The sequence below is a fragment of the Protopterus annectens genome, chromosome 4.part1 (genome assembly GCF_019279795.1).
Source record: "Protopterus annectens isolate FY-2018-M chromosome 4.part1, PAN1.0, whole genome shotgun sequence".
Taxonomy (NCBI): Eukaryota; Metazoa; Chordata; order Ceratodontiformes; family Protopteridae; genus Protopterus; species Protopterus annectens.
Window position 1 is genome coordinate 900159689 of NC_056734.1, and position 18784 is coordinate 900178472.

General features: G+C 37.9%; 1 protein-coding gene across 1 annotated transcript in view; it reads right to left on the minus strand.

The window, feature by feature from the left end:
- LOC122801334 (extracellular calcium-sensing receptor-like) overlaps positions 1 to 12883 on the minus strand; it is a 369667-nt gene extending 356784 nt beyond the window's left edge. The window contains exons 1-2 of the mRNA XM_044070873.1: positions 12862 to 12883; positions 5001 to 5266 (exon numbers count right to left, since the gene is read on the minus strand). Coding sequence (XP_043926808.1) covers positions 5001 to 5266; positions 12862 to 12883 — 288 coding nt within the window. The remainder of the gene's footprint in view (positions 1 to 5000; positions 5267 to 12861) is intronic.
- Positions 12884 to 18784: the final 5901 nt, after the last annotated feature.

The window sequence follows — 18784 nt, forward strand, 5'->3', positions numbered from 1 at the left end:
TTGTGTCCTTCAGTACTGTTTCACACTTTTCAAGCACTGAATAAAGATTATTCTCTACATATATTGACATGGTTTCTGTTGCCCAACCTTTACTAGACACTATGGGTCTCATAGGTGGACATATGATATATTTAAATACCTTTGGAAGGCCATATATAACTGGAATGGTGAGAGTTTCTACATTAAAATACTTAAATAAATCCTCTATTAAATTTGTAGTCAGCAAGTTAAACAACAAAACAGCAATCCTGTCTATAATACATTTAACTATATTTACTGAGATACAGGTATAGGTTTCATGGTCATTCAGTAGTTTCATCATTTGCTGGATGTAAAATTCCCTATCCATAATATATTACTTAAATGGTGAAAGCATTCATGTAAATAATGTATATATTTTGTTATAATGTTGATAGAAGTTGTTTGGAAATTATCTCTGTACTTTTCTGTTAAGAGTTTGTATGAACAAGAGAAAAATAATAAAGAATTATTATTGAAAAAAAAATTCCCTATTGATAATCACAATTCCCCCTCCTTTATCTGCAGGTCTAATTTCCACTGAATGCATTTCCCTCAGGTCATATAGAGCATCAGATTCTTCTTTACTCAAGTTATAAAAGACAGCTCTTCTATCTGAATTAAATGCTTCCCTTATTTGCTTCTCACATACTGACACATAGGCTTCTACCATAGGATGTAATTTAGGTACAAAGGTACTGGGTTTTTTAAAAATATTGACATTGTCAGTTAGTTTTTAAAGTTAAGTTGCGACCAAATAACTTAAGTTCTTTAAGAATGTCAGCTAACACAGTTCTCTGGGCTGGAATAAATGACAGCAATTTATTCAAAAGTGACATATCTGCATCAGTTAGTGTTAAAGATGAAAGATTTATTACCAGACTTTTGTGTTCTTGCTGTAGGTTACCATTGTGTTCCGTGTTGCCTTTGTGTTTGGTATCTGCCTGACTCGGCCCTTCCTTCATCAGCTCCTTGATCTGCGTTTTATCAGTAGAGCATTCATTACAGTTTCATTAATGTCTGGGGTTTGTTTTTGAAACCATTTTTAAAGGCAAGAGCCTTAAAGCACTAATTCCATTCTACATGGTTCTATAGGCATTCACATTTGAACTTTCATACTGTTTTTAACAGTTTTATGTCTATTTATGTTTTTTTTTTCCTACTATTTTTAAATTAATTGAGTCTGGCATACGAGCCAATCAAAAATCACAAAGTTGCTCTCAAACAACCAGAAACTACACTTAGCCAGCATCTAGAAATCTCCACAGGTGCTGGTTAAGTGAGATTTTACTGTACACTGTTGCTAGAAATCAGCAACAAATTGTGGAATGTGTAGGCCTATATAATTTCTGTGACTATCCACATTGTCGAACGGCACTGCATCAAAAATGTAGTCAGTTGAACCATTCTGACTGAGACTGCATTATGGTTGGATCAGGAAATTTGCCCCTTTCCCCACTGTAGTGTGATCTCAGAGTTGGTATATATAATTAGTGGGGCTGGGGTGGGTTCACCTGACTGCATTTTCGATGCAGTTCCATTCAGCAATGTGGCCATTTGCAGAAATTATATAGACCTGCAATGTGTTTTGCGGTATGTAGAGTGAGGCTGACTCAGTGACACTACTAGTGCTCTTAAAGAAGCAGGTGAAACTGTTCAGTCAGCACTATAGTTATTATTTATTTTTATTTATTTTACATTTGTTGACCGGGTATGTCCGACTGAGCTGATAGCCCTTTTTTAGAGGAGGCTCTGGGAGAAAAGCTCCACTTTTACATAGTATAATAGTAGAAATGGTAATACATCAATAATTGAAAACATAATACATCAATAATTTGGAGATAAGCTCCAAGTAACATTTGTTAGCAGCATATAATAATGTTCAAAATAGACATTAATTGAGTACAGACCAGTTTAAATCAATTTCCAACTATAAAATAATATATAATGCAGACAGGTTAAGATAAAGACTAGACAGTACAAGTTTACTTGGGTTCAATACATAGTGGACTAAATAATAAGACTTTGTTTAGAGATGGGCTTGTGGTGGAAATACAGTATAGTTAGGAAGTATTGATAGAAGGAGTTACAGTAAAAGGGTAGTAGATGGGAAGGATAAGAGAGTGGAAGTGTGTTTTGGTTGGGAAGGAAAAAGTGAGATTTAGTAGATAGAGGAGAAGTTGAGTAGTGGTTTAAGGTAGGCAAGTGTGCTGCAATAGGAGAAATGGGAAAGACAAAAATAGGTAAGGGAGGCTGAGTACTAGAGAACAAGTTAGGGAGGCTGAGTGCATTTGCAGGACCATTGACTGTTCAGGTACTCTTTTAATGCTGATTTGAATTCCTTAGCATTATTCAGATTCCTGATTTCTCAGAGTAGTTTGTTCCATGATTTGGCAGGGTTGTAGCTGTAGAGGTTGCAGCCAGTGTTATTATTTGGTTGATGAGTTTGAAGTAGGTGCTGGTCAGAGATTTGAAGAGTCCAGTAGGAGTGTAGTAGGAGATGAGGGGAGATAGGTTGGGGCAGAAAGAAGGTTGATATAAAATGGAATGAATATGTTGTGAGAGAAGAAGCTGATGGGAAATCAGGCCAGTGTAAGGTTTCTAGAGAGAGACAGTTTTATACTAATGAAAATATAATTATACAGAGATGACCACAATATGCTAATGGACCCAGTTAAAATGAAAATAAGGCTAAGTAATATGGCAGTGTGATTCAAAAATATATAAAAACTGTACGGCAAATCGTAGTTACCAGCAAATTTGTACACCAAGATTTTTTGGAGAACAGGGAGAAAGACAATGTTACAGTGCAAAGTTCAACAACAGTCATAGCTGAGCAGTACATGATAATAGTAACTCTGAGAGACACCATCTCTGATAGGACATTCTGTCTCTCTCCATGACATAGAAGGATCCAAAAATGCCTTGCCTAACACCACCTCCATGACAGGAGAATAGTTGACTGTTATAGTGTAGACTGGGACACCATGATACTACTCGTAGACATGCACTGTCTTCAAGTGAAATCTCATGGCATGGTTGGAATACTGATCCATTAACACTAAAGTATGTGTAGCTTTGCCTATTCCTGTTACAAGAACGTTTCAGTGACCATCAGGAGAGATAATGAGAGTATCACAAGTATCTGCCCCCACATAACCCCACAGCCACTACCAAGGTGGGCCACTGTTGCCCACACTTCAGTCTAAGTTTCAGCTAGCCACTGTTGCAACCTTCTCCATGCTCCCTACACAGCACAGCTACGGAGCCACACTCTAAAAAACAAATCTTCACATTTATTCTCTCACCCACTCCAACTGTATATGGCCAGTGTCCCTTTATCACATCATGTTACACCCTCCTGTACACAATAGTATAATGTGGTAATGCACTGTAAAATTCTGTCACACACCACAGTGTGCACCCCCATAAGCAGGTAGATGCAATAGCTAATGACTTCCAACAACAGCTAAAGAGTTCTCCTCTCTGATTTTCTCTCAGCCAACATGAATCTTTAACCTTGCCAGCTGCCATACTGTTTTCTAATGAGTATAGATCTAGAAAGAAAAAACAGTTCTTCCTAGAAAGGAGTTGCCTGGTAGGGCTGGAGGAAAGGAATTCAATAAATTAGTCTCTAAAGCTGTTGTTCTGTTTTGGTTCCGACACTCTACCTTACTTAAATTAACAATCAATACTGCCTGAAACAATGGGTCCTACATCCATTATACTGGTGATCACTGCTGGTGCACTTTTTTTTTTTTTTTTTTTTTTCATTAAACATGTATATGATTATATGCAAGGATAATTTTCTGCCAAAGCACAAGCCAGTGAGTACACTAAGTTGGTACTGACAGTGTTGTATGACTGTTAATTCAGAGAGAAGTGCTCATGTTGATACAACCATTATTACATGAATTCTTTATACAGTCATGTCCTGAAATGACATCATAAAAATTGCTATAATGGAAATTAAATCCTTTATATTAATAAGATGAGAGAAAGCGTAATGGGATTTTAAAGAAAACAGGCAACTATTCATTGCTCTCCCATATCATAATCACATTTTAACATAAAACCATGTTGCCTAAATGGATGTCAAAAATGTTAAAAACTCTGATAATGATACCAGAACATCAAAGACAATATAGCTTTTAATCAGTTAAAACCAACAAACGAAAATAGATAAACGAAAACATTTAAAAAAAAAAGTCAGAGATGAGTTGAAAAAGAAGCAAATCATCAGCAAAACTTGTCTTGTTTCCTTCCTTCAATCATCCAGTGGCTGAAGGCTTGAATATGACAAGAGTCACATTCCACAGTCATATTGTGCCTTTTATACCTGTTTATGAAGCCTATACTAAACGCTCCCTCTCAGAATGTATAACACATTACCACCTTCCCTACCAGTTTATTTGAAATGCATCAACATGGCAAGTAAAGACAATAGATACGCAAAAAGTGTTTGAACAACAAAAGCAAATCTAGTTGTAAATCTTCTTCTGGCTTTTTCCCGGTTAGGGATCACCACAGTGGATCACCTGTCCACTCATGATTGGCAGTAGAGTTTAATAGTGTCGAGTTGCCAGCCTGGCACCCAACCTTCCACAGAAGGCACCCACATGCACGTACTCATGCCTAGGGCCACTTTAGAGTGTCCAATCCACCTACAGCATGTCTTTGGGATGTGGGAAGAAACCGGAGCACCCGGAAGAAACCCACACGACCACAGGGAGGACATGCAGACTCCACACAGAAGGCACCCCAGCCGAGGATTGAACTGGAGAGCCTCTTGCTGTGAGGCAGCAACCCTAACCGCTGCACCACCGTGGCCACCCCAAATCTAGTTGTAAATAATGGAAGATAACAAAAATGTTCAAATATAGAACAAACCCACACAAATGCAGCTATATGTATAGTAGCACATTTGTTTTTGTATTAGACGAAGAAAGCTTGAAACAGTGTTAGATAATCAGACTTCTTACCTGTGGATACTTGAATACTCCCAGCATCCGAGCCATGGGAATAGTCTGTCCTGATCCAGCTTCTCCAATAACTCCAGCTAGAACTGATTTAGCATGACAGCTGTAATTTGGAACTGTGTCTTCTTGCCCAGTCATGAGCCAGGAGATGCCTTCAAGTGCTCGGACTTCTGAATAGCAAGAATCATATAGCCTGAATCCCAGGGTGATATTTGGTAATAATTCAGGGTTTTGGTTGATCTCAGTAATAGCAAATACTGTAGCTAAAACTAACCGGTAAAAACGGATATAAAATCTAGAAAGAAATTGCAAATAATTTACTTAAGAATTTTCATCTATAAACAAACTAAAAAAAATCAGATATTAACTGTATTTAATACAAGCTATGTCACAAAAATCCATGTTGCATAATTTTAAGTATTGCCACACAACAAAATGCTTTAAGGTAAATTAGAAGTGATTCCATGATATATGACTATCACACGGCACAGTTACCTAAAGGAAGTTGATACACACAGAGATACAACAAATGGAAATAAAATGCACAACTACATTTTGCATTAGTGGCTTTAGTATTATAGTTCAGCATGTATGGATTTTTATGCTGTTTCTACAGGTGTTCTCCTTCCTGCTCGGTGGTTATTCTGAAGACTACCAGCTACCTTCTGTTTTTCTTACAGTTGGCTCTCCTATGGAAATATTAATAATCAAATCAGTGTAAGAAACGTCTCTGTGTGGAAGATTTTCAGTCCATATATCCATAGTTAATCACTGTATATTAATCAGATCAGACAAAAGTAGTAGAAGTAGCAAACTTAAACTCATCTTAAGTCAAAAAAATAGATAAATAAAAAATAAAAATAAAAAATATATAATTGTACAGAATTACTAAGTATTCGAAAGTAATCCAAGTAAGGCAGGCAGTCTGTTTCCAGTTGAAAATCCTTTATTAAGTAGACAGACAAGCAATCTAAGTAAAACAAAAATAGAGTAATAGTTTCCTCACAAGCTTTCTAAATATATATATATATATATATATATATATATATATATATATATATACTTTTTATCAGGCAAGGGGAGTGGCTTATTGTGCTGTAAAACAAAGTGTTATTGGTACACATGTTAAATTAACATCCCTTCCCCCATCAGTGTGACACTCGAGCTGGTCCTCTCCTACTTAGTTTCTGTCATAATAATATAACCATTATGTACTTTAAATAAAATTTATAATGATGTGATACCTTTTATTTAACCAGATTATTAAGTAAATTATTAAATCTGATTTTATCCAAGACAATATTTTACATGGCTGAAAATATATCAACCTTAGTCTATTTGGCAATCAGAAAATATATATAAATATATACATATACACTTTGCATGTAAAAAATCAATTGTAAAAATCATATTCTATTTTCATAACCTATTGTTAACAAAGATCACTTTCGTCCTTCTAGACTTCTTCAGGTCTGTGAACAAGAACCCTAAAAACTATCTATAAAAATATATATAATTGTATAATTAGTTAGTATTGTTATTACACATCATTTTGAATAAAGTAGAAAAAAGAGAACCAGAAAAAGAAAAAATAATAAGAAAAAAAGTATGATGATGGAAACAAAATATACAATTAAATTGCAACTGATTTAAAATGGCATTTAAAACCAACTGGTAGAATAAAATAAAATAAAATAAAATAAAATGAGTCATGTAAACAATGTGGCAATTTTCTAAGTTCCAGTGCTCTTTTAATTGAGCAGTAGTAGTTTAGTCCAGACTTCCTAAAAGAGTTCAGCTTTAATTGCCACATGAGTTCATGTTTCTCCAGAATATTTGGGATGTCTCCTTCAAGAACACCCATGTCTATGTGATCCAGGATCTGGAAATTAAAACCTGTGTGTCTTTTATGAAAAGAAAGGTGTTTGGCTACTGCATTATTTTTATACCCAGAGCGGATTTCTGACAGATGACATGAAATCCTACGCTTGAGTTTATTTACAGTCTTGCCCACATAGAACGCATCACATTCATTGCACTGTGCCCTGTAAATTACTTTTGTAGTTTACAGTTACCCTCTGCACTGGTCTTAATGATTTTCTTTAAATAAGGGCAATAAGACTATCATATTGCTGTATAAATATACAAAATGTACAATTAGTTTCATATATTTTAGTATTTCTCTCATACGGTCTAGGTTTAAATTCAACAAAACTTCTAATGTTCCTGGGCTTCCTATAAACAAAGGATGGGGCTTCACCTAAGATGTTAATCAGAAAAGGGTTTTCTGTGACAATGTCCCAGTTTTTTTCAATAACATGATAATCCAAAGTGTATGTCAGGATGCAGCTGTTTTTTGCATTTGTTATTCTCTGTGGAATTTCTTAACATTCTCCTACTGGGGAGGTTGAGTAAAGGTGCTTCCGTCCTTTTCAGTTCTATAATGGGTTCCAGGATGTTTTTTAACATCTGACTTTCATAGCCTCTTACTAGATAATCATTTTCAAAGTTGTTCAGGTTTCTCAAAAATGGTTCCATCTCTGTGGTAATTCTAGCTAATCTATAGCCTTGGGACTTCACTGCATTATACTTGTTTTTTGAAGGAGGTAGACTTTTACTGTGGAGTAATAAGTTAACCCTCGTTGGTGTTCTGAATAGATCAGTGGTGATTCTGTTATTGTTAGTGTCCTTGGAAATCTGCATATCTAAGAAAGTGGTTGAAGTATAGCTATGGGAAGAGGTAAACTTCAGGAAGGGGGTTGTTTGATTGAGGTAAGTGATAAAATCTCCAAGCTGCAAGGTGACACCTTCTCACAAAATAAAGATGTCATCAATAAAACATAAATAGCATGTGATATGCAGGACAATTTGTATGTTCCATTATCGTTTAGCCTTCCATATATTCAGAGCATAATTCATAAGACTTTGAAAACTGCATCATGAGATCTTCTGTAATTCCTGGCCTGCAGATGTGGTCAGTGAATAGGTCAAACACTATATTGGTATAATGAAACTTACAAATTACATGGTAGGTGGGCAATCATGGCCATAAAATTATCTTTCACAGTTTAGATACATTTGACAGTGGCAAAAATGACTCAGAAGAGAGCACTACTGCCTCATAGCTTTTGATTCCAGGTAAATTCTCAGCTGGGATGCCTTCCTTGTGAATCTGGCCTATTCTTCACATGCATTTTCACAGGGGCTTCTAGATTCTCTCCATATTCCAAATGCATAACTGTATGTGGATCTTCACTGCTAAATTCACCTTAGGTGCACATATAAGTGTGAGTGTGTGAATGCATTCAGACGACAGTGGACTTAGAGCCAGTAACGGGTTGGCTCCTACATTTTCGTCACTGACTGCTGGGTCAACTTCTATCTCTGTCTCATGTTCTGAGTCATATAAAGGAAGTATAAAAAATGGCTGGATACTCACTGATTTCTTCCCTGTTTACAGCATACAACAGAAGTACATAGAAAGGTAATGAAACAAATGTTAGCATAGCTGTAGAACTTTTACATCTCACCAGTTATACAGTGCAGAAACTTACATTAAGCCATCAACAGCAGACAAGACACACACACACACGCGCACACACACACACACACACACACACACACACATACACACACACACACACACACACACACACACACACACACACACACACACACACACACACACACACACACACACACACACACACACACACACACACACACACACACACACACACACACACACACACACACCTTTTAGACAGCCAGGTGTTATACTATACTATGTACAGCACACACACACACACACACACACACATGTAAAATGTCCCCTGAATATCATCACATAAAGGATTGCTACAGTAGTGCAAGAAAGAAAAAATGTACTTTTTTTCCTACTTCAATTAATTTTCCAAATGCAAACAGGAAATAAAAAGCACATAATAGGATATTGAAGTATTATTTATATGTATTTATCTTTGTTTACTGGGAAAGTCTGACTGGGTAATACCTATTATCACAAGAGGCACAGGGAGAAATGCTCTATTTGCTTACATTGCATTATACTAAGTTGCAGTTAAACACAGATTAGTTACATTTCTATTTACATTTATTCATAAACAGTAGTTGCATTTATAGATTCTAAGATTTTACAGAGGTGGAAGTTACTAAAGAGAAAGCCTTCTTGCAACTTAGTGAACTGTACAGGCAGCAGTTATGTATAAAAATGGTTTTGTCATTTCAGGGAGAGGTTAAGAGTATGTATTTGGAGAGTATTGTATGGTGAACACAAAGCCTTAAAGCAGTGATGAGCATGTGCAGCACCAGGACTGGTTAAGATGCTGTTTAAGCAGTGGTAGTTTAAAACTACTGAGTTTGTTGAAGAGTTTTATGTGTATGGGGATACTATTCCAGAGTTTAGGAATTTATTGGGAGTACAGTGAGTAGAAATATAACTTTTATGAATCTATTGTTGCGTAGAGAAAGTCTGCATTATTTCATTACCAATTTTTTACCTTTTACAGAAATTTATGACAGATGTTTAGTGTGTCTTCCTCCTAGACACTTATTAACTGTGGTCACCAGCCACAAGTTATTATACTTCTCAAACATACATAAGTGACACAAGTGTGTCCCGTGTTCTCATTTTCTAGGTGCAAGGCTCAACCGTTTATACATAATTTATTACAGACATGCATCTGGCTCAACTAGTGCCCTGTGCTGGTCTCACGAACTTACCTCCACCCTCTCGGTACTTCAAATGAAGAGAAAAAAAGAAATGTAGGAAGATGATTGGCTTTCTACAGTAAACCAGCCAACCATGCACCACCAAATCCAAACACCACTCCCAGCTTTCACCAGAAGACTGAAAAATTAAAAAAAGAAACATATTCTATTTACTGTGTGACTGACTACCTATAGTACGGCAGCCAATCCACAGCCTAGCTCAAAAAAAAAAAAAAAAAAGACCTGAACTTGGTTACAATGCAGTGGTGCAGTGGTAATGTTGTCACCTCATAGCAAGAGGTTTTCCAGTTCGATTCTTGGATGGAGTTCCTTCTATGTGGAGTCTGCATGTCCTCCCTCTATCTGTGTGGGATATATATCCAGAGTGTTTCTCCCCGGGTCTCCACTGAAAATTGGCTTTGTTGCAAGTCGGACTTTCCTGGCAAACAAATGTAAAATATATAAGTTACATCTCTGCATGGCATTTTTCAATTTAAGTACCCTTTTACCCCATCCCTGCTATCCTACTGATTTATTGTGCAAATTGTCTTATGTGATATAGGTATGACACCAAATAGATCTTTCAGCACTAAGGCCAAGATTCAAAAACAGGCCTAACCATGAGCATTAAGGCTTCTGAGAAAAGGGCTTTTTAGCATAATTGTGAAACCAGCCATTCACAACCACATTAGCTGCAATGAGGCAAGACCTCATTGTCAGCTAATTTGCATGTCTTTGAATCACTCAGCGATTACTGCAATTGCTAACGTGCTTTACTCTAATAAAAACTGCTGGTGGACTATGCATCACATGGACACTAGCACTTCCTATCATTTATTCAACCACTCACATGCACACATCCAAACACACACACACAAACACACACAAACACACACACACACACACACACACACACACACACACACACACACACACACACACACACACACACACACTCTCTCTCGTGCACACACACAATTCCTATAAATCTCAACTGTCACTGCTCTCTGTCAAATTGAGCTGTCCCTTCTTCTGGATCCATACCATTAATCAATAATGCCAGAGATTAGAGTTTCAAACTTCAAAGTTTTCATCTTATTTTTCACTTGCAGCTTTTTGCTACAAAATCTTTTGTTCTATTAACTTTTTAAATGTTTTCAGTTATATTTAAAAAGTGCCTCTAGTGCATGCTAAGACTAATCCTGTTATTCTTGCAACTTTCTAAGTTTATAAGAGCAATATTTAATATCTACATCAGGCTTTCTCCAAATTTTTTTCTGTACTCAGAGGTTGAGAGGTATGATTTCAGCTCATGTTGTACTTCTGTAGGCATTGTTGAAAACCGTGACACTTTTATTGCATATGCAACAAAATACTATATTATTATATAACTAGGTATTTGCTACTATACCTGCTGTGAAAATAATATCTTGAGTAATGCACAGCTAGAATACTTCAGTGTTCTTATAATATTGACAGATACCATCAAAGGTACTGTAGGAAAACTATTTATTTACTTTTTATTTATTTCACTTTGTTAACCAACAATTGGAATGGTCCAAAGACCCTTGTCAGCTATGACCCAGGCCATAAGAGCAGTCAGGAAAATAAGAAGTACAATCAACTGTAATAACAGTATACTCAGACTGAAAGAAGGTAAATTATGTACACAAAATCAGTAATATCCATCTATCCACACACAACTCCTTTTTCTCATTTTTGCACATAGTATTGGGAAGTCATTTCATTAGTGACAATCATCTAGAGCCAAGTTTCACACCACTATGTGAATAGACCTGCCGCGGTTGTCCTTCCATAACATGCATGCACACTCAACTTGTGGCCAATTTAGTGTTTATTCCACATATTTCATGTCTTTGAAATGTTGGAGGAAATGGAGCACCTAGAGAAAACCCATGCAAACACAGTGAGGACATGCAGAATCCACACAGAAGGCAACTCAACTGATAAACAAAGTGGAGAACCTCTTGATGTGAGGCATTTTACCCAAAATCAGTAATATGCACATGTAGAAAAGGAGGTACAGTAATTTAGGAAATTATTTATGTACTTATTATTTACAATATATTTACAGCTGATGTTTCAAGGTTTAGGAATGCTAAGGATATGGACAAAAGCCAGTTTGCACATTGGTTTAGTTTTAGTACCTTATTTTGCCATTATCCCTGGGACTCAGAAAGAATACCCACTGTGTAAGTGAAGTAACTACCGTAGGTAGGTCAATTTACACAACTGGGGATATAATTCAGAGACAGTTATGGCCGCAGTGAGGAAGACCTCATTAGTCTGTTTGTGAATCACATTTTTTACTACTAGCACTGTCAGACCTGTGATGGTTGTAGTGTTTATACTTGTAGCCAGTGCACTGCATAGGCATAGGCACACCCCTACACTCACATGCACACATACCTCTCAAATGTCCCTGACTTTGACTCAAATTTTAGTTCTGTTCCTCTTCATCCCTCCTAAAACTGGTGACTTCTGGAGGAAAGTTGGTGAATTTCACTTAATGAATAATGACAATAATTAAGAGTTGTAGAATTTTTTACTTCACAAAATGTACATTAATTCATATGGTGTGATTCTATGAATCTCTCAAGTTAACAGCTTAACTTCACAACAGAAGTGCTCTTGTTCCCATCCTACCTAATCCTTCTAATACCACTTCCTTCTCTCCTAGAACTAAATATGCCATCACTGCCTCCTATAGTTCCACAGCTCTATTGAACTATTTGACCACCTACTTAACAGTTACCATGTGCTGCTACTTTTGTGAAAAAAAATGTTTTTATTGCTGTTTAATGAACTATACTGATGTATTCTATCATTGTTAACCTTTTCTTATTATATTTACTTTGTATTCTAATGAGATAATCTGTAATGTATATGTGCAATGTGTACTATGTATTTGTATTTTCTGGAGCTTTTAGCCACATGACTCCATTGAAGAAGGGCTCCTTTTGACCCAATGGACTATCTTAGCAAACAAACTGCAAATAAATGAATAAATAGCACTAATATTTTAAACGTGTTCCTGATTGTCCCTGATTTTTTCTGGCTTTGTCCCTGATTCTGTTGAAATTTGTCCCTGATTAGTTAAGAGCTATGCACGCACATATTCTGAAATTCTTGTGCATACACAAATACAGACACACACACGCAAACATTCATGTCCCTACAGAGAAGTGCATACTGAATTTCATGCACATATAAATGAACACTAACACACACCTCTAACTCCGATATCTCTGCTGAATCTGCCTAAACCACAACTTCTTCCACTGAAGCCAATAAAGCCATCGTTTGAAAACCTTAAGTAGTTCCTCTAATTGTGGTAGTTATACACAGCTGAGCAATTCTCTGAAACATTTGGCACAGCACAAGGAATGAGATAGTGCTAATTAGTACTAGACACACCCCCAATGTCCTTATTAGTGTGCACCATGGGCACTGTGACCACCATCTGTGTTAATTGCATCCATTAGTGGGGAACCTCAGTGGCAGGAGTGTTCCTGTCAGGGTGAAGCTGATGGTAGGAAGACTTACCACTTGCAGTAATCCTCTCTGAATTACAGCCTATATTTCCCCATCCATTCTGCTTTTATTACAGTATGTGCTGCTCAATGGAGTAACCTACACTGTTTTATTTTCACTGTGTATTGCGATAATACCTTATATTACTTTAATATGTAATACACAATGATTCTATCAGAGTGTTTTAATACTGAAAAGCTGTAAAAGACACCAATAAAATTAAATAAATTAGCCATCAAGTTTCTTAGTCTGATAACTGTAAGAGGTGATATGCAAAAATAAATAAATAAAAAATCTAAGACAAGACACATTTGAACTAAGATTAATGGTATTCTGTAGTAACCATTATATGTAAAACAGAATCCCAGTGGGGTATGCAGAAAGAATGATAACACAATGTAACTGCAATAAATAGTGCAATAGAAATTGCCCACTGAGGAGTACATATGCATAAGGTGCAAAACAGAATAAAAATAGAGGTATTCAGAATGAATGACAGCACAATTAACTTGCAATAAATAGTGTATTAGAAATTGCATGATGCAGCCCAATGCGGAACAGGTATGCATAAGCTCCAACACAGAATGGACTGTGCTGTGACAAGGGTACATTACAAATCCATGCATTTGTGAAAATGGCAGTCACCTCAAAAGCAATTATATGATGCTATGATAGATCATGTGAGCTGCTGCTGTCAGCGTGCTAGTGAAATGCTCGATAGAAGATACATCTGCATGCAGATCAAAGCACTGCATGTGTGCTAAATGTGCACTGCAGACTGCTCAAACAAGAGCTATGCAGCAAAGTACCATCAGGGTTTATTTTATAAATGAAAGGGAAATGCAACAATAGGACAGTCAGAAAGGGACAAAAGCAAGAAGAAAAATACACAGAAGATGCTGGGAAGGAAACGTGGGAGTGGGAAGGAGGAAGAGGAGGAGGATTACTTTGTTTTCCTGGGATAGAAGCCCTTTATATAGATAAGAAGAGCTGCAGGAATCAGAAGAATGACATGAGCAGGAATGAGGGTAAAGAGATAGAAGCATGGGGAGACTAGCAAATATATAACACAAAAATACTGCCATGGAGATACAAAAGGGAGGGTCCACAATGGAAAGATGCAGATACATAGAGACTAAACAAATGGATATGGGGAGATTTGTAGGATTTACTAACAAAACTGTATTTATGTAAGACCTGACCTTACAGACAGCAAACATGGGATGGTGAGTGATAGGCAAGGAAAGGGAACATTATGATGGGGAACACGGTGGGAACAGGACTGCATGCCTTCATGGCTGAAATCATGGATAGCTCCTACTATTAGTGACCTGATGGTCAGGGCTGCATGGTGATGTGATTGCAAATTGCATGAGGATGTGTTCCAGGGTGCCAGTCCATTTTTTGAGCCTCTAAGTGATGTCAATCCTGATCAGTCACCTTATATCCTATCAGGTAATCCAAGAGAGTACCCTGTGCCACTCCCCAGTGAGGACCCTATATCATCCACCAGTAAAGTACGACCAGAAGCCAATAGCAAGGCATCCATGTTACCTCAAACAAGATAACCACTGTCATCCTGAAAAGATGCTGTTTGTGGAGCCTCCAGTACCCATCAACTGGTGTTGTTGTCAGTACAGGGTACTGTGTCACTTCAATCATCATGGCTGATGTAGCAAGAAAAAAAATGAACATAAATAGAAGCAAAATGCTAGAGGAAAAAATGATAATAAAAACTAATATGACATAGAAAAAGAGAAGAGGAATCAAGCAGCAAGGGCTGGTACGATACGCTACACTATCTTATGGCAGCCCTGAGATGAGAGAAAAATAGCCCTCAGAGGAATGTTTATATACATGCCACAGGAACACCTATGATGGCATAGGGGATAACAACAGAGGACTTGTTGACTGGCTTTGCACAGCATGGTCAGTGGACACAGTTTCATAGACTAGTACCAGACTAATTGCTCTTGTGAGCCCATTTTAAGCCTAGTCCGTTACCCTGTGTGGGGAATCAAACCTTGCACCTTGTGTTTGCAAGGTAAACAGCTTAACCATTATGTCAATCTCCCACCCTGAAATTGCAAAGAGTTTGAGTGTAATGAGCAATGAAGCAAGGAAGAAACAATCAAACTATTCACATGAACTGTTCAGCGCTGTGAAATCAAGCATATGTGGAGTTGTCCTATACAATGCTGTAAAAGCAGAGGTGTGCATCACAAACTGGTACAGTGTACAAAAAAATAACTTAAAGGCGAAATACAAATAAATAATGGAGAAGTAATTACTGTTGTAAGACCCCAAATGAAAAATACGCCTCTCTGAAGTGCTACACAGATTCATTTTAGCTGTCATAGCCATGCTATTCCAGGAACATTGGGCACAGTGCAGGATGGTGTAACAGGTGCAATTGCATTATAAAATGTCAGTCAGGCAAGGGCAATGTACAGCTGTGCAATGGTAATCACAAGCTATGAAACAATGAGCAGTAAATTGTCAAAGTAATACAAAGATGAAAACAGCCTAACTGCAGTGGTACACCCAGGGTCAGCATGATGATGGGCATGTCAGGAATAACTGGCACAGGTAAGGACAGTATCAGAGTGATAAATAATTTAAACCCATATAACAATCCTACATACAGTGAAGAAGAATGCAATGGTTAGCTTTTAAATGGCAATGGAAAACTGGTCAGTCTTTTAAGAAGCTGAAGCAGAAATACAAGTATTCTTACCATGATGCCCAGAGATTCTGGCCTGCCAACTCTGGCAGGAAAGTTAATATTGTGTACTCTTCTCAAAACAAAACAAAAAAAAGCACAAAGCTGAGCACAGGATGGCCATGAACATAAGAAATAGCTTCTACTTACACAGAAAGTCCTACTGTAACAGGAGTCAGCAGAAATTAAACCTTACTCTAATTACCTGGTTGTCTCATCCTAACCTCTTCTTCCCATTGGCAGAACAGTTTTGGGTGGCACTTCCTCGGATCACTATATTTGTGCTGATGCAGCTTGCAAGAGTGGATGATGCCCATAACAACACTCATCAACCTGGCAAACAAATACCAAGCACCATCCTTATGCACTCTGTCTCCACTGCTGTCATCCAGCAGGTCCTCACTTTGCTGCATATGCAAAGGTTCAGAATGATTTTATAGCCTTCCCATTGCAAAACACAGGGGACCTGCTGCACTCATATCCTGTGCAGGCCACATCCATTGTTCACATGAAGTCCAGGAGTGAAACTGAGAGCTGAGGCATGATGCCACATGTCTCAGAAACCACATCAACAGGCACCATGATAGTGTAGTGCTCATGTATGCAGCATGATGAACATACTCATACTGTGGGCCAGGGCAACAGATGTGTAGCCACGCCCATTGGCACTCACTCCCTGAATTACTAATATGCCTAAGCATGGTCATGATGGGCAGCTGGGTTGCATGATAGCCACTGCTATTACTGGACTAATAATTTGAGCGTCCTGGCTGCGAAACTATATACACCTTAACTGGTCAAGACAAACTGGGCCTCATGGAATGGCGTAGGGCTAACAAGGCATTGCATTTGTTGTGCAGTTCAGAGACTATTGCACCATATTACCCAATTGGCATACTCGCCACATTATGAGGTCCTCAATAGAGTGGTGAATAGTTTGGTTGCCATAATTACAGAGGCCATGCTACAGAAAGGGATAGACTATAACAACAACTAGAGTACTGTTGATTGTATATCATACTGCAAAGACAACTCCAAGGTGATTTACTGCCACATAACTACCATGCCATACAGGTGCTTTGCGAAAACACTGCAGTAACCTTGGCATGCAGATGCGAAACTGTGTTGGGATAGGGGTGTCCTAGCATAACAGATTGTAGTCCTTTTGTAAGGATAACTGCACAGATCATGATCAAAAATGCATAACAAAAGACATACCTGTAGATGTTGGGGATTCTGGGAGAGCACAGGAAGGCTATACTGCATAACCACATGGAACCAGATATTGGGCAACAATTGTGCTATAGGCACTGTAGTGAGAGATGGGTATTTGCACCACATGTCACATGCAACACAATCCTGCACAGTGTCACAGAATTTGTCACTGTATTGCACCAAGCAGCAACCATGGTGGTTAGTGGGCAGTGGGATAGGAGGTATTGTCCAAAATGGGTAGTCTTGTATACACATAATGATTATCATGTGCTCTCATAGAGATAATAGATCTTCCACAACACTGAAAGCATAGCAGTAAACTGAGAAGTTTTCCCCACAAAAGCCAGAATCTCTCTTACCTCTAGCCCTACATACCCATGCATGACTATGTTGGTGAGGGCTGCTGAAGAGGCGGCTTCAGAACAAAAGTGACTAGAAATGGTACTGCAGATAAATGCTGTGGGAGAACATAACTACACTGTGCTGCAAGTATGTTTGAGTGTGACTGACAAGTTCTTGTATGTAAACAAGAGGACACATGACAGCTTCTGAGAACCCATCCCATGTGCTATAAGTGTACTTGAAGCTTCAGTGTTGCCTACCCATGGCTGTGGATACTCCTACAAGACATCTTCAGCTCACAGAGATAGGGGAGTTCCTTATAATACTCAGTGGTGAAACTGACAGGGCACTGATTCTGGGTTGGGGATTACATGTAAGAGCTGGATAAGTCAGGACTGCCCAAGTGTCTGTCGGAGATGCTGTACTTGAGAAATGGCAAATACCAGTCATGGAACTTATTCACCTGGTTTAAAAAGACTTCCTCATGTACTGTAGTGTCACCCAATAATGCCATTGCTTCAAGTAAAAACACCTATGGCACATGTGATGACAGTTTATGTTTGTGAGGGATGTACCAGGTGCGTCGTGTGACATGTCTCTGCAAGCCATAACTGGCAAGCATCTAAGCACAGTGCAGTCACTTACCCAGGGAAATCAGAACAGCATCATATGAATCCTGCACAAACAGATATGTATGTGGTCATAGCCTATGTAAATTCCTGGCATGCATCTGTTTGCCTGATGGATAGTGGTGTCAGTCACACATGTACCAGCTTACAGACAATTAAGTTATCTCTATGTTTTCAAAATTTACACTGGGAAAAGCTCCATCAGTATATGTCTGCAGAAGTCTGAATGCATGATGTTCAGCGAGGCTGATTATTTTATTTATTTATTTATTTTACATTTGTTAACCGGGGGTGTCTGACTGAGCCGAAAAGGCCCTTTTTCAGCAGAGGCCCGGGGAGAAAAACAAAGAAAATTACAGACACATTTAGTTATTTAGACATAATCAGTATACACACAAATTACAAGAGACATGTTTTTACAGTGGTATGCGGCACAAACAGTTACAGTGGAGAGAACAATCAAAAAAGATATTAATTTAAAAAAAATAAAGGTAAGTAATAGATTTGTGGTGTACAGCTGAACTTTGGAATGTAGGTAGAATACATACATAGTACACAGGTACAGTACATACATTGTAGATTAGCCAGTGTTTGTG